The sequence below is a fragment of the Cydia amplana genome, chromosome 5, assembly GCF_948474715.1.
Source record: "Cydia amplana chromosome 5, ilCydAmpl1.1, whole genome shotgun sequence".
NCBI lineage: Eukaryota > Metazoa > Arthropoda > Insecta > Lepidoptera > Tortricidae > Cydia > Cydia amplana.
The window spans coordinates 20,473,480-20,499,955 of NC_086073.1; the positions used below are offsets into that span (position 1 = coordinate 20,473,480).

General features: G+C 39.6%; 3 protein-coding genes across 3 annotated transcripts in view; 2 read left to right on the top strand and 1 right to left on the bottom strand.

Moving 5' to 3' along the window:
- The window catches only part of LOC134648366 (protein lifeguard 4-like), a 357,077-nt gene that overhangs the window by 193,210 nt on the left and 137,391 nt on the right, over positions 1-26,476 (bottom strand). The gene's annotated exons all lie outside the window — the stretch shown is intronic.
- The window catches only part of LOC134648320 (neuroligin-1-like), a 265,829-nt gene that overhangs the window by 25,051 nt on the left and 214,302 nt on the right, over positions 1-26,476 (top strand). The gene's annotated exons all lie outside the window — the stretch shown is intronic.
- Positions 16,424-19,930, top strand: LOC134648152 (uncharacterized). The gene has a single exon (XM_063502631.1). It carries the CDS (start codon positions 16,562-16,564, stop codon positions 19,901-19,903), a length of 3,342 nt encoding a protein of 1,113 aa, XP_063358701.1. The 5' UTR covers positions 16,424-16,561; the 3' UTR covers positions 19,904-19,930.

Below are 26,476 nucleotides of genomic sequence, written 5' to 3' on the forward strand. Positions count from 1 at the left end.
ATTGTGTACAGATCGATTATTTAAGCTAAAAAAATAATGTGTAAAAAATGTAAAAATAGTGTGCTAGAACAGAGATTACTGAAGTGTTACTTTGATCGCTTCTAGCAGGGAGGAAAAGTGCCACTTTGATCCCTCCTAGCAGGGAAGAAAAAGCTCTTTTCTGAATAGGTGGTGTGAAAAATCTGTTTTAACCACCTATCCCATATATTAGATGTTATAAAGGTAACGTTCGGATGTCAACTGCAACAGTCTACATTCGTTATTGCTGCTAATTTCCTTGACGCCGCAACAATAATGCAGCTGAAGTTGACATCCGAACGTCACATTTTCTGTCAAATATTTCATTTTCGTGATGAAGACACAAGTAAATCCTAGCAGGATTAATAATTTAAAAGTTCTAGATAGCCCAGTAAGAAGGAGAGTTCAAAAATAACCTAAAGCTTTACCCTACTTAAAGCTTTACCCTACTTAAAGCTTTAAGCCTTCTTAACAATTTTTTTAGAAACTTTGCGGCATGTTAGCTAGTACTTCTTTTTATTACTACGAAAAACTACAGAATATTAAAAATATCAGTCACATCTAAAAGTAAAACTAAAAGAGCTTTATCGCCAACATCCACGTTGGCTTGTGGTAAAGCGAAATATGTCGAGCAATTTTGATCTTGCAAAAACACGAGTGATTCGTTTCACGAATATTTTAAACGGGAAATAAAGTAAAATACATGAGCCCCATTCAGATTTGACAACTTGTTATGATTAACTGATTTTGAAATCATTAGCGCCAATCACAAAGACGATTGTATCAAAAGCCTAACAAGTTTTTAAATCTGAATCGATGTCCAGCGTATCCATCATGGCAATCTTAGTAGCGTAAGCTATTAATATTTAATAAAATAAATAAATTTTAATGGAAATTTTTACACAAATTGACTAAGTCCCACGGTAAGCTCAAGAAGGCTTGTGTTGTGGGTACTCAGACAACGATAGATATAATATACAAATACTTAAATACGTAGAAAACAACCATGACTCAGGAACAAATATCTGAGTGCTCATCACACAAATAAATGCCCTTACTGGGATTCGAACCCAGGACCGAGGCTTCACAGGCAGGTTCACTACCCACTAGGCAAGACCGGTCGTCAATATATCTCGGTTTCACAGAAGTTCCTGAAAATAAATAAGTATTTTCTTACATAACTTGTTTCTTATTCTCTCGCTCGTTCATCAAAATCATTAAGACTGTCTTCTTGAGTCCAGTAAATAATTAAATTCCCACCTTTCCCCTCTTCATAAAACCTCCCTTCCCGTGAGTCAGAGGGCGTAGTGATGGGTATTTCCCGAATATAATCTTCGGACGGGAATTTCCCGATAATAGGGTATTTTCCTGTGTTTAATATAAATTATTTCACACCATGCATGAAATAAAGCAGCAGATAATCATTAGAAAAACATAGATAGCAGTTATTTTTAAGCACAAGTCATATTTAATAAATCGGATAGAAATATAAAAAGTAGGTGAGTTGACCGTGACGTCACGATGTAATGTTTCATATAAATTCCATATTAGCAAATCGTTTTGACAGTTCTAAAAAAGAAACTGATTTGACTAGTAGGAAAATACCCTATTGTTCCCGCTTCAGTTATTCGTTTTTCTGGTGAAAGCGACGTTTCTGTTAACAGATTAAGGATGACTCACGCTAAAAAGGCCCGACACTTCATTTTCTATGACAGATCAGTGATGATTTCTTAGAAAACGAAGTGATGGATGCCTCGGGCCAGACCCAGGCCGTTCTAACTGTAGTCCATTTCAGGTGCATGTTACCTATTCTGCAGGTTTATAAGTTCTGATGATAAAAATAATTAGGTTGCCAAAAGCGGAATTCTTGCTATTTTCAGGATAACAAAATCTTTTTTAGTTTTCAGAGGTTTAATATAGTATCTATGTTATTCTGGAAAATATGTATTAATCTATGATTTTTATATTATGCTGAAATAATTTAACCCTTTAACCATTTGACATTCCTTTCTAGTCATTCGATTTCGAACCGTAATTCTTATAGTACAGATGCGTTTTTGTTTTAAATATGATGGCAAGTATGTTACCGCTACGGACTAGGGTTAAGATGAAATTGGGAAAATCCCTAAGATCAGCATTTCTGCTAAGATATCCCAGGCTCCTTCTTCTTCCTCGCGCTATGCCTGCAATTTTGCCGCGGCCCATGGGAGCCTGAGGTCCGCTTGACAACTAGTCCCAAGACTTGACGTAGGCAGTAGTTTTTACGAAAGCGACTGCCATCTGACCTTCCAACCCAGAGGGAAAACTAGGCGTTTGGGATCAGTCCTGTTTCCTCACGATGTTTTCCTTCACCGAAAAGCAACTAGTAAATATCCAATGATACTTCGTACATAAGTTTCGAAGAACTCATTGGTACGAGACGGGGTCTGAACCCGCGACCTCCGGATCAATCAAATCAAAGTCATACGCTCTTACTGCTAGGCCACCAGCGCTTGTTGAAGGTATCCTCAGGAAATAGGTATAAAATCCCCGTGCCACATCACTAAGCAGCCAAGAGGCTGTCATGTTTGACGTGCCTGGAATTATTTATTGCCCCAACAGGAAATATTGTGACGAATATTTCTCGACATGAACTATTTCATATTTAATGTTTGATTTATGTTCTGATTATGTGGATCCCAATTCAAATATTAATGGAACGCCGTTGAACCATGTTGGGCATAAATTGTATTAATATAAATGGAATTTTGGTTCATGAGTTCATAAAATGGCATGATGTAACAATGACAACATTATTTGGGCGTAACCACTCAACTGTGTTGTACGAACAGCAACACTCTTAACTGTACATTGGTGGACCTTATTACAAAAGGCATAAGGTCCACTAATGGACAGTTAACAGTGTGGGTGATGGTAAAATTAACTGCCGGTTAGCAATCGTCACTAAACGTCAACAGTTAATGTCAAATCCGATACATTTCGTCAGGAAAGTGACAGTTAGAAGTGACTAATTTACAGAACTTAAGAGTGCTATTACATTTCGGGGATGAGCGAGTTTAGGTATTTTACGCGCTGCGGCAGGCCCCGCGATCTCAGGTCGCCGAACCCTTCCACCGCATTTTCCCTCGGTCGCACTACAATGATGGATTAAACATTCTTGATCCGATCGTGAAGCATATTAAAATCAATCATAACAACACTAACTGTACTTTAATATCAAAGTCCTAAAAATGTTATTTGGTACGAAAATACTAAATCCAGTGCAAATATACATACTTATGTAGGTCATTATTACTAGAAAGAAATTATACGTACTTACTTAGGTACTCGCTTATTTTCATTTTTCGTCATTGCATATGGTATAGGTTGTATAGTGAAACTATTTTAGCTATATAATAAAACCTTTAATTTGTATCTTAAGTTTAGAAACGAGCTGATACTAAGCATCTGATGATGAAGCCTGATGATGATGATGAAGGTGATCACGGATACCAATCAACCATGTAGTAACATTATTAGGCTCGTTTGATTCATCTCAACAAGATCTTTGGCACTAGGTGACACTCAGGGTCTGATAATGGAGCTGGAAGGTGGCCACTGGTACCAGTCAACTATGCAATTAAACCACCTTGTGTTTGAGCTCGTTTGATTCGTCTCAACAAGATCTTTGGCACTAGGTGATACTCAGTGATACTACAATCCTGCCTCTCAAACACCCTCTTTAGCATCCTCCTCAACGACCTACCGCTGGCAATAAAAGGCGCGGATATCTACATGTACGCCGACGATGTCACGGCAGTTATAAGTACGCCTACGAAAAATTAACTGGGCGCTGCCGTAAACAGCATAGTACTGCAGCTTAACGAGTGGTTTAAAACAAACGGTTTGGCACTAAACAAAAACAAGACCTGCTTCATGATAATCAAATTAAACGGCCACCCCAGTGATAGCCTGCGCGTGTGTGCAGACGACTCCCCCATACAGCAAGTGTCCTGTACTCGCTTGCTCGGGTTCCACCTCGACAGTGCGTTTACATGGGAGCAGCACATAGATGAGGTGTGCAGCCGATTGGGTAAGGCATGTTTCGCACTGCGCCGCCTGGCACAAACAGCCGGCCGGGCCGCGGTGCGGGAATGCTACTTTGCAACGGTCCACTCGTTACTAACATACGGTACGGAGCTGTGGGCCCGAGCTGCTGATTGGTACCGCGTTTTCTCCCTCCAGAAGCTAGCACTCCGCGGTATGGCCGGCAAGCCTAACGACGCCCCTGCCCGCGATCTCTTTATAGATTTTAAAATCATGCCCCTACCCTGTATACTTATACAACAGGTATCTGTGTTCACATACGTCAATCGAGAGCTATTCAAATGCAGAGGTACAAATCCCAAATACCCCCTACGTAGCAATAAATACGCAGATAGATTGGTAGCAGAGCGTCACAGACTAGCGAAGTCGACGAAATCGGTCTATTGTCTCGGACCATCAGTATTTAACCGCCTCCCGGAATGCGTCAGAAATGCAACTTCCACCGCCGGTTTTAAATCTAGATTAAACAAGTGGCTCCTTACGAATATGTTTTATGACTATAATGAATTTTTTGACATGCCACTTAGCTTATAATATAATGATAAATTATTAATTTCAATGAAACACACATAAACAACAATGAATCTTAAATATGTATATAGTAAAACGAATGTTATTTAATTATATAAATGTATAGGTACGTAATGAATTTCCAAATTGTGAATTTGTCTGTAAAAAATCCTAACTTACGAGTACCATGTTTGCGTATGTAGGTGAAAAATAGACTTAACTAAACAGACTTGTAACCATTGTTACCAATAAAATTTCATTTTCATTTTCATTTTCATTTTCAGGGTCTGATGATGGAGCTGGAAGGTGGTCACCGGTACCATTCAACCATGCAACTAAACCACTTCGTGTTTGGGCTCGTTTGATTCATTTCAACAAGATTTTTGACACAAGATATGACTCAGGGTCTGATGATGGAGCTGGAAGGTGGTCACCGGTACCAGTCAACCAGGCAACTAAACCACTTCGTGTTTGAGCTCGTTTGATTCGTTTCAGCAAGATCTTGGACACTAGGTGATACTCAGGGTCTGATGATGGAGCTGGAAGGTGGTCACCGGTACCAGTCAACCATGCAACTAAACCACTTCGTGTTTATGCTCGTTTGATTCGTCTCAACAAGATCTTGGACACTAGGTGATACTCAGGGTCTGATGATGGAGCTGAATGGTGGTCACCGGTACCAGTCAACCATGCAACTAAACCACTTCGTGTCTGGGATGACAACCTTCCAGCTGCACATCAGACCCTGTGAGTACTATGTTGTGTCAAAGATCTTGTTGAGACAAATCAAACGAGCCCAAACACGAAGTGGTTTAGTTGCATGATTGACTGGTACCAGTGACCACCTTCCAGCTCCATCATCAGACCCTCAGTACTATCTTGTGTCAAAGATCTCGTTGAGAGGAATCAAACGAGCCCAAACACGAAGTGGTTTAGTTGCATGGTTGACTGCTACTGGTGACCACCGTCCAGCTCCACCATCAGACCCTGAGTTCTATCTTGTGTCAAAGATCTCGTTGAGAGGAATCAAACGAGCCCAAACACGAAGTGGTTTAGTTGCGTGGTTGACTGGTACCGGTGACCACATTCCAGCTCCATCATCAGACCCTCAGTACTATCTTGTGTCAAATATCTTGTTGAGACAAATCAAACGAGCCCAAACACGAAGTGGTTTAGTTGCATGGTTGACTGGTACCGTTGACCACCTTCCAGCTCCACCATCAGACCCTGAGTTCTATCTTGTGTCAAAGATCTCGTTGAGAGGAATCAAACGAGCCCAAACACGAAGTGGTTTAGTTGCGTGGTTGACTGGTACCGGTGACCACCTTCCAGCTCCATCATCAGACCCTGAGTCCTATCTTGTGTCAAAGATCTTGTTGAGACGAATCAAACGAGCCGAAACACGAAGTGGTTTAGTTGCATGGTTGACTGGTACCGTTGACCACCTTCCAGCTCCACCATCAGACCCTGAGTTCTATCTTGTGTCAAAGATCTCGTTGAGAGGAATCAAACGAGCCCAAACACGAAGTGGTTTAGTTGCGTGGTTGACTGGTACCGGTGACCACCTTCCAGCTCCATCATCAGACCCTCAGTACTATCTTGTGTCAAATATCTTGTTGAGACAAATCAAACGAGCCCAAACACGAAGTGGTTTAGTTGCATGGTTGACTGGTACTGGTGACCACCTTCCAGCTCCATCATCAGACCCTCAGTACTATCTTGTGTCAAAGATCTTGTTGAGACGAATCAAACGAGCCCAAACACGAAGTGGTTTAGTTGCGTGGTTGACTGGTACCGGTGCCAGCCTTCCAGCTCCATCATCAGACCCTCAGTACTATCTTGTGTCAAAGATCTTGTTGAGACGAATCAAACGAGCCGAAACACGAAGTGGTTTAGTGGCATGGTTGACTGGTACCGTTGACCACCTTCCAGCTTCATCATCAGACCCTGAGTTCTATCTTGTGTCAAAGATCTCGTTGAGAGGAATCAAACGAGCCCAAACACGAAGTGGATTAGTTGCATGGTTGACTGGTACCGTTGACCACCTTCCAGCTTCATCATCAGACCCTGAGTTCTATCTTGTGTCAAAGATCTCGTTGAGAGGAATCAAACGAGCCCAAACACGAAGTGGATTAGTTGCATGGTTGACTGGTACTGGTGACCACCTTCCAGCTTCATCATCAGACCCTGAGTTCTATCTTGTGTCAAAGATCTCGTTGAGAGGAATCAAACGAGCCCAAACACGAAGTGGTTTAGTTGCATGGTTGACTGGTACTGGTGACCACCTTCCAGCTCCATCATCAGACCCTCAGTACTATCTTGTGTCAAAGATCTTGTTAAGACGAATCAAACGAGCCCAAACACGAAGTGGTTTAGGTGCATGGTTGACTGGTACCGTTGACCACGTTCCAGCTTCATCGTCAGACCATGAGTTCTATCTTGTGTCAAAGATCTCGTTGAGAGGAATAAAACGAGCCCAAACACGAAGTGGTTTAGTTGCGTGGTTGACTGGTACCGGTGCCAACCTTCCAGCTCCATCATCAGACCCTCAGTAATATCTTGTGTCAAAGATCTTGTTGAGACGAATCAAACGAGCCGAAACACGAAGTGGTTTAGTTGCATGGTTGACTGGTACCGTTGACCACCTTCCAGCTTCATCATCAGACCCTGAGTTCTATCTTGTGTCAAAGATCTCGTTGAGAGGAATTAAACGAGCCCAAACACGAAGTGGTTTAGTTGCGTGATTGACTGGTACCGGTGACCACCTTCCAGCTCCATCATCAGACCCTGAGTCCTATCTTGTGTCAAAGATCTTGTTGAGACGAATCAAACGAGCCGAAACACGAAGTGGTTTAGTTGCATGGTTGATTGGTACCGGTGACCACCTCCCAGCTCCATCATCAGACCTATATATTCTGATTCTGACATGTCATCAAAAGCATTTGTATTCAGCCATTTTTTAATTTAGTACCTATAAAATATCAGATCATTTCAAATATCTTTAATGCTGTCCGGTAGTTACATACTATACTATAAAACCAAATACACAGTACTAGGATCAAAGTTTCTCAGTCGCCGTATACACGCACTGTCACGCACACAGTATAGCATTTTACACGGCGCCTGCCGCACACAATGATAAAAAACCTCGTCGTCGCCGTTGAAAACGTGCGGAGCCGACCGACACACGTCCTACCTCTACAAGCTCTGCCGCGGCACTGAGCTCACGACCGCGCGTCATCGGTAATATTAGAGTCGTTTTCAAAAAATTGCCAAAAAATTATAGTAGAATTTCATAAACACTAATGTATACTATCAGTATAAGCAAACGCTGTAGATTGCTTGAGTATGAAAATGACTTCGATATTAAGTAGAATTTCGTAGGAATTGACACTTGTTTCGGAGAGAAAATTGAGTTTGTTTTTCTTCGATTTTCTCTTTCTCAAAGGTATTTAGGAAAAATGTCAAAAGTAATTCCTAATGTACAGGGTATTAGTAATACAAAATAGCCAGCTTTACCAGAGTAAACTTCTCAACATTTACAAATACGAGCTCACAATTTAGTGCTTCACGTGGTTTTTCGGAAACAACCATCAGAAAAAAAATCATTACTAATTTAATAAGCCCTTTTTCCAATATTTAAAAAGTAATTCCTAAAGATAAGAAGACGCTTTTACCGTAACAAGTACTCATTGTTTCTAATAATGACCCTAAAGTACTGAATGTCATCGAGGAATATCATCAATTTTGCATTATTTTGACTTTTCTTGTTGGAGCGCTCTTAAGTAGCTCTTTAAGTAGAACTTAAGTAGGTCACGTGTCCGTCTTACGTCTTACGAATCTTACGGTCATGTGATGTGTGTGTGCGATGTGTGTGTGTGTGTGTCGCGAGTTTAACATTTTTTCCCCATCACAAAAGTGCACAGCGCCGCTAATGAAGTTTTCACTTCAAAAATGTAGGTACCTATATAAACCTGAGAGATAGCAGCTAGTTCATGAAATGCACTTATTTTATTAATAACGAACAGGAAAATGACGATAATTATATAACTTGCTTTGGAGAAGAGGCTCTCGACCTAATTACTGGAAGTCGTATAATATTTACTGCGTGGCTTGTTGTAACAGGGTAGTAAATATTTACGAGTAATAACTTAAATTGTTTGTTAAGGACACATGATTAAGCTGACATGTTCAAATGTGACTAACGAGCTACGAAATGGGTTTTATTTATTTAGCGTATGGCTAGGTTACATACTGGATACAAAACTTATAATAACAACGCCACAGAACCAATCGAGAATGGACTGTCCGACGGCGCGATTCGGGAAATGAATTAGTGATATGAAATAGTAAAGATATGTGACGTTCCACGAAAAAAGGTACCTTATGGCGACTGGGGCTTACGCTATTATTAACGCCGCTCCAATATTTAGCCGGGGCAATGGTACCTTTTGCCGTGGAACGTCACATATCTTTACTATTTCATATCTAGTGAATCTCTTATTCATTTTCTGAATCGCGCCACGAGTTTGTTCCTTGAATATAGAAGGGATTAAGTTTATCAAAAACGAAATGGGATGATTTTGATTTGGTCGAAAAAAAATTTTTGGTTATTTTTTCTGGTTTAGAGCTTTCTCGTTGTAGGTAGAATAAATAAGTAATCACAACATGTCCCGATAAAAAATGTATGTAATTTTTCTTTGAGTTGCGAAAATAGCATACGTTTTCGTAAATCCGGAATTTTTCAGGTCATACGGTGAAATTGTAACTCTATCTACCAAATTTTACTGAAATCTGATGGGAAAAAATGGACAGCAAATTCAAAATTCACTGAAATCTGAAAATTAAAATTTTACCTGTTAGCCGGTTACCAAATAGTCCAGCCAGCGTATTATGGATAGCTTTATCCATCTTTATCCACGTGATAAAATAACTGTCACTGTTTAACACCGTGGGAAAGAAAGTGACGGACACCGTTTTATCACGCTGTCACGTAGACAAGAACGACCATCATATCCGTACAGCCAGCCTATTATGGATAGCTTTATCCATCTTTATCCACGTGATAAAATAACTGTCACTGTTTAACACCGTGGGAAAGAAAGTGACGGACACCGTTTTATCACGCTGTCACGTAGACAAGAACGACCATCATATCCGTACTGGAATGTGTTTATTTTTCATTTTTGTTTGTAAGCTTCCAAGTAGGAAATTTAAAACAGAATTTACCAAAAGACGTTAAATTGGATTATTCGACGATTTTGACTCGAACTCCACAACATCGAAACGAAAAACCCGTTACAAAATTGAACTAGAAAACTATACTGTACTTTAATAAATTACCGTACAAACAGAGCATTTGCAAACAGCGATCTTTAGACTCCGTATTTACTATTCCCTGCAACGCTCCTTACTCATAAAGCTGTCGGGCTTACTATTGAATTTTCAGGCGCACCGCGACGTTGATTTATATCTCTGACTTTAGTGGTGTTATTCTTGAAACTTACGGAGTGCACCATATAGGGTGTGACTTCGAATTCATAACCTGCTGAGGGACACATTACGTAGTAATAACTTTAATCACGTACCTAAGTTGTAATTGTTGCCTAATTTGTCCCACAGCATGATAAAGACCTTTTCTCGCTTTTTCCTTTTGTCACGATTTTGAGCTAAAAGGAGTCCAAGTTATCCTGCCATCGCCAACTCTACTTACACAAAAATCTTTCTCCTTGCACCATCTTTTAGTGTTTCTGTTTGGTCCCATGGTTGACTGGCATGCCTGCCTTTTGGCATTAAGTCCGCCATTGGTACATAATTGTATATCTTTGTGCAATAAAGTTTAAATAAATAAAATGCTGGTTTACAGAGACGATTGTTAACCGATCAGAATAGCGAGCAAGTTTGTTTGGCCGCTCTCCAGGCACATTGTTCCATGCAAACTTAAAATTAAGAAAGAAACAATAACTGCGGTGCGTGATTGCGCGACTTACCAGCAGTTGTACGTTGTTGATTGAGTGAGAGAAAATTGTGCAATTTGTTTGGAAATTCTGCCTCAGGACTGAGGATAAAAAATTACACTTTTGTTGAAAAATTGCGTGCAAGTTGTGGAATGAGCTTTTGGGGTGTTTCCCTTGCGCTACTATGGCATGGGGTTCTTCATGAGGCAGGTACTCAGGGTTCTCAAAGGTTAGCAATGTGGTGGCTCCTCTGATGTTGCTTATGTTCATGGGCGGCGATGACTGATGAAAAAAATGCAAAGAAATATTTGCTCACCAGAATTTCTAATAAGAGAATAAGGAACATAATAAAATAGTAGCTGACTACTGAGGAAATAATAATACCTTAACCTAGCCCTTGACGGCCCCCGACCTTAGCGCAGACCAAAAAAGCGATGGCTCGATGTCGTGAAAGCAGATATGAGCGTGAAAGGGCTCACACGAGGCGACGCCCAGAATCGCGCAAAGCGGAGAAAGACAAGTAGGAAAGCGGATCCTGGCAAAGGCCCGGGATAACCATAGGCAAAAGAAGAGACCTCATAGAGGTTTAGAAGCTAACAGGACAAATACAACTTAAGAAACACGCCAAGTTAATATGACAAGAGTTGTAGGCATTTGTTCCTTAGCCCACAAAGATTCCTAATATTCAGGAAATAGGGTCGTGTATCAACGTGGCTGGGTAGCCTAGACGTTATAGCGCTGAGGACTAGCCATAGGCACTTTTTTTAAATGCTTGTTTGATCATAATAGATATACCTACCTACATCCAGTTTATCCCTGGGATATTCTTTCACAAGCAACTCATCAAAATAGTCATCAAAGTCATATAATTCTTTTGATCCAGCCATCGCGCATGCAGTAAACCTCAGTGCTGGCACCTGGTGCCCATTCACCTAAAATTCAACACCAACATAATACCTTTTAAATATGAACATCACTCCTTTTCACTCACACTTTTGCGACTGCGCTTTAGAGCAAGCGAGCGATCAATACGTATTCGATATCGTTTTAATACGTCAGCACAGAATACCTGGCGGCCATTGCAGTGATTGCTGTAAGCCGTATATCATCGGAGCTTAGGGTACAACAGTCTAAACTGAAGTTAGTGCTCTCTGCTTAATAGCAGGATTAAACTAGCAAACTAGCTGAAATCTAGGCATATAACTTGCCTTATTTAAAAAAGAGCAGTTGGTGAAATTTTGTGTCATTTATTGCATATAGATTGTCAAAGCACTGTCTCATTTCAAACATAGACATAGACAGAGAGAATCATGGGTACTAATATCTTTGTGTTACACTAGTTTTAGCACCCAAAAGAAAAGGATGAGTATAGTTTATTTTGTTCGTATTTACTGCCAACCAATAAACGTAGGCAATGTTGTGGTATCGGTCTCCAGCATCTTAGTTTCCCAAATACATATGTGACGTTCCACGGGAAAAGGCACCTTATGGCATTTGGCGCTTACGTCGCATAGCACCGCAATTGTATTAGAGCGGCGTTAATAATAGCGTAGGCGCCAACCGCCATAAGGTACCTTTACCCGTGGGACGTCACATATGTTGGTAAATTTCCTGGAATTGAAATTTAGAAAATGACCAATTTTCAATTTCGTTTTAAAAAATGTAGAAATTTCGACCTGTAAAGGGGCCCACTGATTACCAGTCCGCCGGACGATATCGGCCTGTCAGTTGTTCGGAACTGTCAACTTTTTGTTCTAACTGACAGGCCAATATCGTCCGGCGAACTGTTAATCAGTGGGCCCCTTAAGAGTGACTTACTGCAATACATTAACGTTTGCATGTTCAATATTACCCAAGATTAATTCGAGTGGGTAATCTTACCTGGAAATTACCCTTGGAATTTTGCCTTGGAAAAATTCTCAGCAATGTCACCTCACTAAACGCCAGTGCTGCCACCTAGCGACCACGACTGTAACCTGGGTACTACAGCAGCTTAGCTTGCATCAGCCCAAATTGAAGCAAGTGCTCTCAGGATTAGACTACCAAGTACCAAACTAGCTCAAACTTAGACATAACTTGTGCTCAAACTTAGACATAGCCAGGTGTTGCTGGCTAAATTCTGTTAGTTTCCAATACGCAAGTTGGTCAAGAAAGTTTTAACATCAACTAAGATTATCTTGAAGATGTATTTCCTTCTAATCCCTTATTAGTAATCTGGTGATTCTAGTACATAATTTTGCATCCACTGGAAGTGAATGTGTCAAACACATTTTAGAAAAAATGGTCTGTAAAGGTGATTTTTCATTACACCAGCTGGTAAAGGCTCTTTTGATTGTTCAATAACTGATGAGAAAGTTGCATTTTATCAACATGTGTAGCAAAGTAATCAAGTGCAAATTTTGAGTAGTTTACTTATGTGGGCTAGTAGAATTAACTTTCAAATGAGTATTTGGTATGATTTTGTTTGATCTGTTACAGTTAGTATTTTCCTTGCGTTGGTGTGGTGAAATTTTAATTTAACCCCCTTCGTTCTGCGTCACAGTATAGCAGGTGGTTGTACAGTCGCCATCAGATATATCGGAGCGGCTAAGGCGCTCACAAATATCTGAACACGCCTCTATTGTCAGGGCGTCAGAGCGCGTGTTCAGATATTGTGAACACCTTGGCCGCTCCGATATATCTGATGGCGACTGTACATAATGTTAACATACCCCGCAACGGAGCTAGCAAAACCGTAGTTTTGTGTCAGGGTTGGCGATTATGATGAACCATTTTGCTTTAACATTATTGTATGTAAGATTAATAAAATTGATCGAGAACCCTGTTGACCCTCTTCCGATATAACTCGGTTTAATTTACTGTCAAATAATATAAATTAACAAATCACTGTCAATATTAGATGCGTTTCAATGTAGGTATCTGTTATTTTGTTTATAAAATCACGTTTTTTTTCGCATTTCTTTCAAATATTAACATGGAATTTTCATTGCTTGAAAATATTGGTGTGTTTGAAAACAAAGAAAAAATATTTTTTGTAAGTACTTTAGTTTATGCGTAGTAGTGATAACCCTGACGTACAACTGCTACAGATTTGCTAGCTCGGTTGCGAGGTATGAATTAATGTACATATTCTGTCGTCACCTGCTAAGTTCAGGTGGCGCAAATGAGATTGATCGCTACCGCCGTAGCCGAGCTTACCGGTGCAAAGCTCGAGGTGAGACTAAAGAGTTAAGACTAAGCTCGTTAATATCGAGCTTTTCGAAAGCTCACGCAGCTTCGGAAAGCAACAGTTTGGGTTGGATCGACGGGGATATTAATGGGCTTTGGCTTAGGTTCTGTGCAGTTTGGTTCAAGCTTTGGTGCTTCTATTTATTTCATGTTTACACATTTGAAGCAGGAACAACGAACCTGTTCGGGGTTGGGATCCTAGTAAGGGTATTACATATTCATTTGTGTGTTTATCAAAAATATTATTTATTGCTGAGTTTACTATTTCATTTATGTACAGTACATTTTTATACATAATTTCTATAATACTCGTAATATACCGTCGTCTAACACCCCCAAGACATACAGTGGGATTTGATCAATTTGTTTAAAATTGTCTTGTAGAACTCATTTATTTCTTTAGACATTACTAGTTGTGTATTGTATTTGTTACGCCTAATAACTGACACTAAATTTTAGCGTTCATTCATACCAGTCGCCCTGATATGTTTTAAAACCTGTGTTAACGCGCACACAAATACCTATCACAATACCTAGTGACAGCATTATACATGCATTTCTTATTTAGTCGCATTACAAAAATCATAGCAAGAGGACGTGTTTTAATTTCCCACTCAATAATGAACCTTACTGCATTCATCATATGGTCCAAACGATCCGGATAAGGAAAAAGTGCATCGAGTGCCCGCCGTCGGACACCTGGCCGCGAGAACAAAAGAATGTGATAAACAAGCCGATAGAAACAAGTTAATAGATACGATTTCAATGCAATTTAGTTTCAACTTAAACAATTTACTTCGAAACATTGTGTTTACTTCTGTGTTTACTTCTAATTTTACTTCTGTTTTTACGTAAAAGTGAAGATTGAAATTACGAAAAATGGCTACGGTGGATCAATTGATGACTGTTTTGCAAGATACGGCAAGTTTACTTCAGAAAACACAAGTGAATTTAAAGAAATGCTCTAAGGCACGATTAACAAGAGGTTATGTTGAGGCGAGATTAAGTTGCATACAAGAGTACTGGGCGACGTTCAAACGAACACATCAAGAACTTATAAAGGTTATGCCACGCGAACAACGGGCTGTTACGCAATATTTTATTAATGAAGAATACTTTATTTACGAAGATCTATACCTGAACATTGAAGGCGATCTTAAGGACTTATTGAACAGCAACACAAAACAAATCAACCCCAATATAAGTAACTCGGATAACCAAGTGGGAAAATTACCTCGAATTCAACTTCCAAGTTTTAGTGGTGGTTATGAACAATGGCCCACTTTTAAAGATTTGTTTTTGTCAATTGTGCATTGTTATTGTTATTGTGTTTTGTTATTACTAAGCGACGCATTGTTATGCGTCGCTTAGTAATGTACAAAAATTGCATTATTTGAAGACCAGTGTATCCGGCGAGGCAGAGGCGATTTTAAAGCACGTTCAAATCACCGAAAGTAATTATACACAAGCGTGGGACATTCTACAAAAGCGTTATGGAAACAAAAAGTTAATAGTGAATTCTATATTGAAGCGGTTATTTCTACAAAAGAAATTAAATACTCAGTCGGCCACTCAACTCAAATCATTATTGGATACTACAACTGAATGCTTAAATAGTTTACAAAATTTGAACATGGCCACCGATTCCTGGGATCCTTTAATTATTTTTCTGGTAGTGCAGAAATTGGACCCGGATTCACACAAGGATTGGGAGGAGTATGCTCACAAGGACGATTCCGAGGAATTACCCAAGTGGACAGACTTCGTCAAATTTCTAGAAGCTAAATTCCGAACGCTAGAGCTCATCACCGCTTCTTCATCAACTCCGCGCGAAAGAAATGTAGTCAAAGAACGCACGTTCCACGCCACAGAATCACAAGCAGAGAAGAGTTGTGTCATGTGTAAAGGTAATCACACACTCGCTCATTGCAAAGAATTTACAAAAATGCAGCCTAATGAGAGATGTGAATATACAAAAAACAATAGGCTATGTTACAATTGTCTAGCACCAGGACATGCGGTTTTCAAGTGTCGATTGCCCATGTCATGCCGTATATGTCGCAAGCGCCATCATTCACTCGTCCATGTGACCAAGAGCCCGGAAACAGCAGAACAAGATACTAAGACCCAGCCGACGCTCCCCAAGGTCAACGAGACTGAAACAGAAATTCAAGCTACCATGGCAATTGCATCACACCACACAGCTAGACATAGTGATGGCTTGTTAGCAACTGCGATTGTAAACGTGAAGAGTGAGCAAGGTCACACCATTGCACTGAGAGCTCTTATCGACCCGTGCTCACAGGCATCTTTCATTAGTGAGAAAGCGACCCAATTACTTAAACTTAAAAGAGAGACAACAAGAGCAAGCATAACGGGATTGGGGCCTATAAAGGCGAACGCAAATCAAGTGGTTCAATTAGAGGTTTCGTCGCAATATCAAACGTCGTATTCTATACAGCTTCGAGCCTATGTGATTTCCAAGCAATTGACCACTCAAATGCCCATGAAAACCATGAATACAAGCAACTGGTCTCACATACAAAATCTACACCTGGCCGATCCAAGTTATAACACACCAGGTCCAGTAGATCTTCTTCTTGGAGTTAAAGTATAATTATGCGCAGATCATTCAAGAAGATACACCAATAATCAAGGGTCCACCGGGTACACCATGTGCTCAGAAAACATACTTGGGATGGATCCTGTTTGGAGATAATGGAGAGACGGATACAAGTATACAAGAAAAATGTTTCATTACGATGCATCATCAAGTCGATGTTGATGATCTATTGAAGACTATATGGGAGGTAGAACCAGATACAAAGAGAACATTAACTGAAGAAGAACAAACATGTGAAAGAATTTACGAAAGTACCTACAAAAGAAATGAAGAAGGAAGATACATCGTCAAATTACCTTTAAAAACAGAAGTACCAAGAGCATGTGAAGGAAATACAAGAGAAATAGCACAGAACAGATTAATACAACTAGAGAGAAGATTTCTAAAAATGCCAAAGCTCAAAGAAGAATATGTAAAGGTGATTGATGATTATATTGAACAGAAGCACATGGAAAAGGTACCAACCGAAGAAATACATACAAAGAAGAGTGTATACTTAGCCCACCATGCAATTATTCGAGAAGAGAAGGAAACTACAAAGACGCGCGTCGTGTATGACGCGTCGTGTAAGGGCACCAATGGTTTCTCATTAAACGACGACCTCCTGGTTGGGCCAGTTTTACAAGAAGATTTGAGAAGTTTGATAATGAGATGGCGAATGCACGCTATATGTTTCGTCTCAGATATTCACAAGATGTATCGGATGGTGCTGACAACTAAAGAAGATTCCGACTATCAAAGAATTTTATGGAGAAGTAGCAGTGACAAGCAAATAGAGGATTACCGTCTCCTGACAGTAACTTTTGGAACAGCTTCAGCTCCATATCTGGCAGTTAAGACGTTGCAACAGCTGGCTATAGATGAAGGAGACGAGTTTCCTGCTGCATCAAAGATGATCAAAGAAGACTTCTACGTCGACGACCTGATGTCGGGATGTGACACCATCGAACAAGCCATAGAAGCCAACAATCAATTGCAAGAAGTTATGCGAAAAGGTGGATTTCAGCTTAAAAAATGGTCATCCAATAGTGTTGAGTTCATGCGCAGTTTGAAGCCCGAAGACAGATCAGCTAATGCGCATCTTGATTTAAACATGGACGGCACGATCAAGGCACTTGGTGTTCAGTGGAACATGGGAACAGACCAGTTCGAGTACAACCTTAACCTCCCAGAGGTAAACAATCACATCAGTAAACGAACAATTTTGTCTGATATCCAGAAACTGTTTGACCCTCTGGGCTGGATCTCGCCGTGCGTCCTGATGGCTAAAATACTGATACAGAAGTTGTGGCTGGCGAAGGTAAATTGGGACGAGGAAGTGAGTCAACCCTTAAAAGATGAATGGCTTCAATTAAGAGCAGACTTGAGACATGTCAATGAGATCCGTGTTGATAGATGGCTGGACACTTTGAGCACTGAAGGAACAAATATTCAGATACACGGATTCAGTGACGCCTCTATCTCTGCCTACGGTGCAGCCGTTTACATTAGAGTCGAAAAGGCGGATGGCACAGTCAAAACAAGGTTGATTGCTTCGAGAACAAGAGTATCTCCCGTGAAGACTGTTTCCTTACCCAGATTGGAATTGTGTGGAGCTGTTGTGTTGGCAAAATTGTTAGGACAAGTCAGCCATGCTATGAGAATACCGGCTTCACAAATATTTGCATGGACAGACTCTTCCATTGTCATTTCATGGATTTTCGGCGAACCACAGAGATGGAAAACGTTTGTGGCAAACAGAGTTGTTGAAATAACAAACAATGTTAGTCAAAACCAATGGCATCATGTCACTTCAGAGGATAACCCCGCCGACATTGCTTCCAGAGGAATGTACTTGTCAGAATTGAAGGCTTCTAAGCTATGGTGGGAAGGGCCAGAATGGCTAACTAGAAAAGAAATAGAATACAGAAGACCAAATGTCGTTTCCACCGACATAGAAAGGAAGAATGTGATACAGACAAATTTAAACGTGTATGGAAGCGAGATGGAAAGAAATTTGACAGACCAATTTAAAGAATTTGATAATTTACAAGAATTAATAAAAACAATCACATATTGCCGCAAATTTCTGAACATGAAGAAACTGAAAATAGACAATTTCAATCTAACAACTCATGACTTGGACCACACATTGCAAATATGTGTACAACTTGTACAAAAAGAAGAATTTGGCGAAGAAATAGATAGATTAACGACAAACAAACAAGTACACAAACGAAGCAATATAAAATCTTTAAATCCCTATTTGGAAGAAGGTCTACTAAGAGTAGGAGGAAGGCTCAGACTTGCAAACATAAATAATGAAGAAAAGCATCCCTTAATATTGGGCAACAGAAACAACTTAACTCCTCTTATAATAGCAGATGCACACTTGAAGACCTTGCATGGTGGAATAACACTCACGATGAGTTATTTACGTTCCAGATTTTGGATTATAAAGTCAAAAAATTTAGTAAGGGCTCACGTCAATAAATGCCTTGTATGCGTCAGACAAAACGCTGCTCCTAAACCACAGCTGATGGGAGACCTGCCAAGAGAACGAGTCACACCTGCCAGGCCGTTTTTACATAGTGGCGTCGACTTTGCAGGACCTTTCACTACCCTAATGTCTAAGGGTAGAGGAGCAAAGACCACGAAGACGTATGTGGCTATATTTATATGCCTATCAGTTAAATGCATACATCTAGAACTAGTCAGTGATCTGACTTCTGAAGCCTTTATAGCCGGCTTCAAGAGATTTGTAGCCAGGAGAGGAAGATGCAACCATTTGTGGAGCGACCAAGGAAGAAACTTTGTTGGCGCCAATAAGGAATTAATTAATGCATGGAAAGAGGCACAGCTAGAGTTTACTGGAGAAATTTCCGATTCCTTGGCTAAAGATGGTACGCAGTGGCATTTCATCCCCGCCTATAGTCCAAATTTTGGTGGTTTATGGGAGGCTGGTGTAAAATCCCTGAAACATCACTTAAAAAGAATCATCACCTCTCACCTTACCTTCGAGGAATTTGACACGGTCCTTTGCGAAATTGAGGCATGCTTAAATTCAAGGCCGTTATGTCCAATTGATAACGACGATACAGACAGCATAGAACCTCTTACACCCGGGCACTTTCTGATCGGCGAAGCACCCATAAATGTCCCATCGCCTGACTTGAAGGATGTTAGAATGAGCTCACTGTCACGATGGCAGCACACACAGAAATTGGTCAGAGATCTTTGGTGCAGATGGCAGCAAGAGTACCTGTCACGTTTGCAACAGCGACCAAAGTGGTTGAAAAGAGTAGAAGAGTTCAAAGAAGGACAGATTGTTCTCATTAAAACCGACAATCTTCCACCTGGAAAATGGGCTCTCGGCCGAATAGTCGCTAAACATCCAGGTCCAGACCATATTACGCGAGTGTATAGTGTTAAAAGTGGTGATAGTGTGACGAAAAGACCAGTTACAAAACTATGCTTGTTACCAATAGAGATTAATGATTAATGTACTAATTTATTTTGCATGCTTTCAATTTATGTATTAAAATGTATAATTGTTTTAAAGGACTTAGTAGTCCTTTGGCCGGCGGTATGTTAACGCGCACACAAATACCTATCACAATACCTAGTGACAGCATTATACATGCATTTCTTATTTAGTCGCATTACAAAAATCATAGCAAGAGGACGTGTTTTAATTTCCCACTCAATAATGAACCTTACTGCATTCATCAACCTGATATAAATAAGATATTTTTTGTTGTTCGTGTATTTGTTAGAAAAAAGTAACATTAGCTCAAAAAACTGTAGTAGGTATACCATTTTAGTTCGCCTGCCCTTTTACCACTTCTTTGAGCCAACACAACTGTATACAGACCCAATGAGCCGCACCTAATCTTGAGTCCACACAACCGCCCCCGCTGAGCACTTCTGTGCCTTTGTTTGCAGGTCAACATTGACTGCTCGGTCGGTAAAAAGGCATTGTGCGCTAGCTTAACCGTGCTAAGCTGTGGATTTGTTTTTCTTGTTAATTGGTGTCCATTGGAGTTTGAATGTTTTGGTTGTAACTTCTCTTCGGACTTATAATTGCAGTTGAATGGGAGTTTGAGTATTCTTGTTTGGGATCGGAAAGAGTAACCCACTGATTATCAGTCCGCCGGACGATATCATCCTGTCAGTTGTTCAACTGTCAACTTTTTGTTCTAAAGGGGCCCACTGATTACCAGATCGCCGGACGATATTGGCCTGTCAGTTGTTTGGAACTGTCAACTTTTTGTTCCAACTGAGAGGCCGATATCGTCCGGCGAACTGTTAATCAGTGAGCCCCTTAACTGACAGGCTGATGTTTTCCGGCGGACTGATAATCAGTAAACCCCTTTAATATAGCTTTTGTTCCAATAGGTCTACACGATTTCGTTAAAAAAACAATTGAATTAAAATGTCACTTGTCAAACTCTGCTCATTTGACTACTTGGTGGAAATCACGACACAAACATACATGTACCTATGTAAATACATACTTATAATAGGTACAAATATCATCAAAATTATTAGCCCTACTCGTGATCGAGTCGGGCTTGAAATTTCTGAAAAACTTCCTGCAATCATGAAAACCTTTATTATCAAATAATTACCAAATTACACTTATGCAATCAATATGTAGTATGCAATCAATGTGCTGTTTAGCTGCTATCTTTATAAAGCAACACATAATATTGCTTCGAAACATTCATTTAAAGTTTCAAGGGCCTGGTTTCCCACAAAATCTAGCAAACGCGTTCGAAGTAACACCCTAAAGTTTTACGCGTGTAAAATAATTATTCCGCTGAAGTTTAGGAGAGAGAGGTAAGCTCCTACACTCTGAAATAATTGGTTAACTGATACTTCTATAAAGGTATCGTTCGGATTTGTATTTTGAAATTCCACGATCCAATTTGTATTTTGTTTCAGTTTCAGTTTAAAAACAGTACCTCGAAGACATATAGGTAAAAACTAAAAAATGCGCATTTTCCCAGAGACAAGACCTAGCTAGATCGATTTTTCGCCCCCGAAAACCCCCAAATAAATATCATCGCAAACTTATAAGATAATTGTGATGGTTGTTAGGGCGATCTATGTGAAAGTCATCAATGTCATCATAAATACATATAGTGGTTAAAGCACATACAACGGGATAGCAAATTTCACCGAAACTGTTAGAGCCGTTTCCGAGATCCTCGAAATATATATATATATATACAAGAATTGCTCTTTTAAAGGTATAAGATTCAGAAGATAAGCTTGATAAGAAGACAATATTTGCTTAACAATACACAAAACTCCTTGGCACTACAAAACAATCTGATTGAAATTCAGCAGCGATACTTCCAGAACCGCTCTTTCAGAACTACATTGCGAACTGTCAACTTGCTAAGAAAACTTGTGCAACTGTTATTGCAGAAAACAGGCGGATATTTTAATTTAAATCAATTTGCGTTGCAATTCTAAGTTGTAAGAACTTCTTACTAAGAAGTAATAAAGGAACGTGAATAATCAGATTGCGGTAGAAAAAAGAAAACTTAGAATAATACAAGTGCCCGCAGCAGGGTCAGTTCTAGCTGGTACAATAGGAGACATTCAAACTTTGAATGTCGGATGTTGATTTGACATTTAATCGTTCATACTTATAGGTAACTAGCGATCCACCCCGGCTTTGCACGGGTTAACAAATATACATAAACCTTCCTCTTGAATCACTCTATCTATTTAAAAAAAAAAACCGCATCAAAATCCGTTGCGTAGTTTTAAAGATCTAAGCATACATAGGGACAGACAGCGGGAAGCAATTTTGTTTCCGCGAATGTCCCATGCAAGCTTGAGCCCCCAGGCCTTAGCCGGTCGGATAGTAAGAGGCCTGACGGTTTGACGCTGGTGCCTAGGCAGAGAGGAAAGTGCTTGCTTTGGGACGCTACATGCGTCAGCACTTTTGCTGCATCGCACATTGGCCGCACCGTGAGGGTAGCAGGGGCAGCTGCTGAGGTGGCGGCGTTGAGAAAACGGGAGAAGTATGCGGAATTGGACGGCTATTTGTTTGTGCATCTGGCGGTCGAAACGGCTGGCTGTTGGTGCTTAGAGGCTAGAGAGTTTTTTAAGGAGGTTGGGAACCGTTTGCGAGATAGAGGCCTGGATCCCCGCTCCGGGTCATTCCTGGTGCAGAGGTTGTCCATCGCGATTCAGCGCGGTAATGCGGCGAGCGTTTTGGGCACCTTTGCGCCTGGGCTGACGCGGGGTGGGATTTTTGACTAATTGCTGACTGCTTTGTTTTTGACTCGTGTTTTTTTTTTGTGTTATGTAATTTGTAGAAATGTAGTGTGTTTATGTGATGTTTTATATAATTAATGTAATTTTGGTGTATCTGGCATTTTGAAAAATTTAATAAAAATGGTTTATTTTGTTTTATACTATGTAGTGATAGTAAAGATGATGCATGGAATAGTTTTTTGGGAAGAATGGCCTTTGATATAAGTAACTTGCAATACAAATATTCCTTATTGCTGACCAATAGCACAATAAACATATCATACAAATTAAGCATTTAACTTAAATTATACTAAAATAATATTGTCAATTTTTCCATAGGTATAGGTACTATTACATTTGTCTATAATTATTTATTTCCACATAATGTTCATACCATTATTTATAATATATAATTTTATTTATACCTAACATAATCATTATTGGTTGACTTATCGTTGTCCTTAAACTTGTTGATCTTCAAGAGATTTTTGACCCTTGGCACAAGATGTAAGTACAGTCAGCATATCATCATTTTAGCCTTCGGTCGCCCACTGCTGAGCATAGGGCTCTCTTCTTGTACGCCACTTGCATATACCTACTGTCAGCATATACCTACTGTCAGCATATACCTACTTATTTCATGATCAGATTTATAAAGGTCCAAATGCCGCTCTAGGCAATAAGTTGCATGTAGACTCGTGTCTCGAGAGCGGAACAGTAATAATTGAACAACTAAGACTACCTACTCTGAGACTCGACGGCAGTGTAATAAGAATGCATTAGAAATAAACGTTATTAAGTAGCTTACACTACTGCCAGAGTAGTGTTGGGAGACTCGACTCGAGTCTATTACTGGAAGTAGTAAGGAAAGACTCGAATCTGAAGAGTTCTGTCTCGAGAGCAGAACACTAATAATTGAATAACAAAGACTTGACGTCAGTGTAATAAGAATGCATAAGAAATAAACGTTATTTATTAGCTTACGGGAAGTAGTGTTGGAACAGACACGACTCGAGTCTCGTACTGAAAGTAGTATTGATAGAAAACTAAAAAACAATGTATCGGGATGACAGATGTTACGGAAAGTTTACATTTAGTGAAATGTAATTTTATTTTATGTACTCCAGACTTGGAGGATATAATCAAACGGAGACGCCATGTCTGTAATTTTCTGTACAAAACAGTCTGCCGATTTTTGCGGGGGAGGGGAACGTCAAATGTATGCGTAACGTAAAAATAGCCATCTCAGATAAACGTCAGTCCATACATTGTGTATGACCGTTGGCCGCCTATTTTCGACAGAGGGGAAAGCCTGTTAATGGCTACTCCGTTTAGTTGTATCCTCCAAGACTCCTGACGTGTAATTAACTTTATCAATAAAAAAAAGTAACGTGACTATTTTCATGCATTGATTAAGTTTCTATTAGAGTCTGTGCGGAATGAGAAGAGTCGTGGATTGTATTGGGCCCCATACATTACACGACTCTTCTCTTTCCGTACAGACTCTAGCATATAGGTAGTTTCTATCAAAAATGATCCTCTTGGCTAGGCTCCCTGATAATCTAGTCTAGATCTAGTCAAGATCTAAAGCTTGTCAACGGCTGCCTTGAATAAAACTTTAAAACTTTGCGTATAAAAACACTCTAAAAAATGAAGACCAACTAAGAGCAGTTTTCTCTTAGTTGACGTTAAGTTAATTATAACAATAACGATCTTATATAAATCAAAGAAACCTGATTACTTAAAACAATAAGTGTATCTGTGATTGAACTAATAAAGTAGGTATGTTATTAATCCTAACAATTGTATACTTTGCATCTATCATTAACTTGGTGGCATAATTATGTAACGTAGGTTGATTCAATCCTTAAAAAATTAATTAAAACAGATAAATATGGTAATAGTTATGAACATTTTAATAGTTTATGTGATTATTTTCTCTTTGTTGATTTACATAAGACTTGGTATTTTAATCAACTAAACATATAATATTTAGAACAACGAAGATAAAACATTCAATCCCATTATGATCAAGTTATTGTATTAATTACGAAACTAATATTCCATTCTATTAAGAATTATTTGTTAAATCGATTTTCTTCATAATTAAATTAAATAATCAGTTAATCCGTTTAATCAAGAGATAAGTAGGGGGGCGCCGGTGCACCCGCGGTCCTCCCCGCCCGCGCCCCTGCGGCGCCTGTGACCGTGCGAGTGGGGAGTCAGTCTCAGCCTCGACGTTCAACATTCAACTACTTAGTCATTCAAGTACGCGTCAACGAAATAAACTTTACTTGTGCCTTTATTTCATGGCAAGCCTGGAACAGTGAACGTGTTACCTTTGCTTTGTGTACCTAATGGATAATAGTGTATGTGCAACATGGAGCAAGTGCTAATCGCGGCGACGGGAATAAAAGGCGCGGGGACGGGCCGGGATGGTTATGTGGGAATCCCTGTTGTGGACTAATGAGACCCCAGGTCTACCCAGTAAAACCCCTGTTGGCCGCCTCAAGGCTTTAAGGCGAGGCACGGGAAACGATCGGGACCATGCTTCCGAAACCCCGCCAGCGGCTGTCCGAACTGCGGACTCGACTTCGGAGGAACTGTTTCCCTTTACTTCTCTAAGAGTGCGCCATTTTTTGCGCATTGGCCATCCCAGGGTTCGTGTAGGCGACAGACGTCCCCGAGCCTGCCGCCAACGGGTACCCATAAGGGGGAAATCGACGGTTGTACGCCAAACGGTCATTATATTTGTAGCCCGTTTTAAATGTTAATTATAATATATATGTAAGGTATGTAAAAGAAAGTTCGATTTTTAAATGTAAAACGTTTAGTTTTCTAAATATTTAGATGAATAAATAACATCTTATTATATATATTTTTTGTTTTATTCATTTACCCCCTTTTCATAAAACTTTACTTTGTTAAATTTGAATCTCAATTGTTTAATCAGTTCAACTATGAAGCTTGTTGTTTGTTGTTGTGTTTTATTGTACTAGTACAATTGATGAAGAATGGTATATTGTACTAGACAAGCTTCATAGTTGAACTGATTAAACAATTGAGATTCAAATTTAACAATTTCTTAGTTCTGGCTAATAAGATGCATAAGTCGATGCAATCATGTTCTTAGTTGAACTTATTAGGGTCAAATAGTTGATACAGTAATTCTTCATGTTAACATTGATTTACATCTTAGTTGAAATGATTAAACAATTGAGATTCAAATTTAACAATATCTTAGTTCAGGCTAATAAGGTGCATTAGTCGATGTAATCATGTTCTTAGTTGAACTTATTTGGGTCAAATAGTTAATACAGTAATTCTTCATGTTAATATTGACCTACATCTTAGTTAAACTGACTTGTTTGTATTAGTTGGTACAGTAACTTATCATGATAATAATCATCAAGCCCTTAGTTGATCTTGCTAGGATCAATTAGTTAGCATAATTATTTTTCGTGTAAATATTGAACAAGATCTTAATTGGTTCAGTTACATAGATATAGTAATAGCAATCAGAATGACCTTATTTGATGTGTCTAAGTTCTTGTTAGGCTCGTATGGAATCAAGATGCTTGATTACGACTATCAAGATATTGATAGGGCCAACCAAATTTTTTTTAGAGTGAAGTTATGCAAGAGTTACTGAACAATTTTAATGAATAAATCTGATGCGGACGCCAAGTTAGCGATTAAAAGAGTCCAAGGCTGTAATTCTTAGCCGATATTAAGCCTTAAGATTAAGAAAGACCAGCATAAGATGACCTCGACGTACCTTTTCAAAGATCGATAGGTC

What these genes read in the sequence shown, in the direction of transcription:
- LOC134648152 (XM_063502631.1), top strand. Translation starts at nt 16,562, where the DNA reads ATGCATCATCAAGTCGATGTTGATGATCTATTGAAGACTATATGGGAG.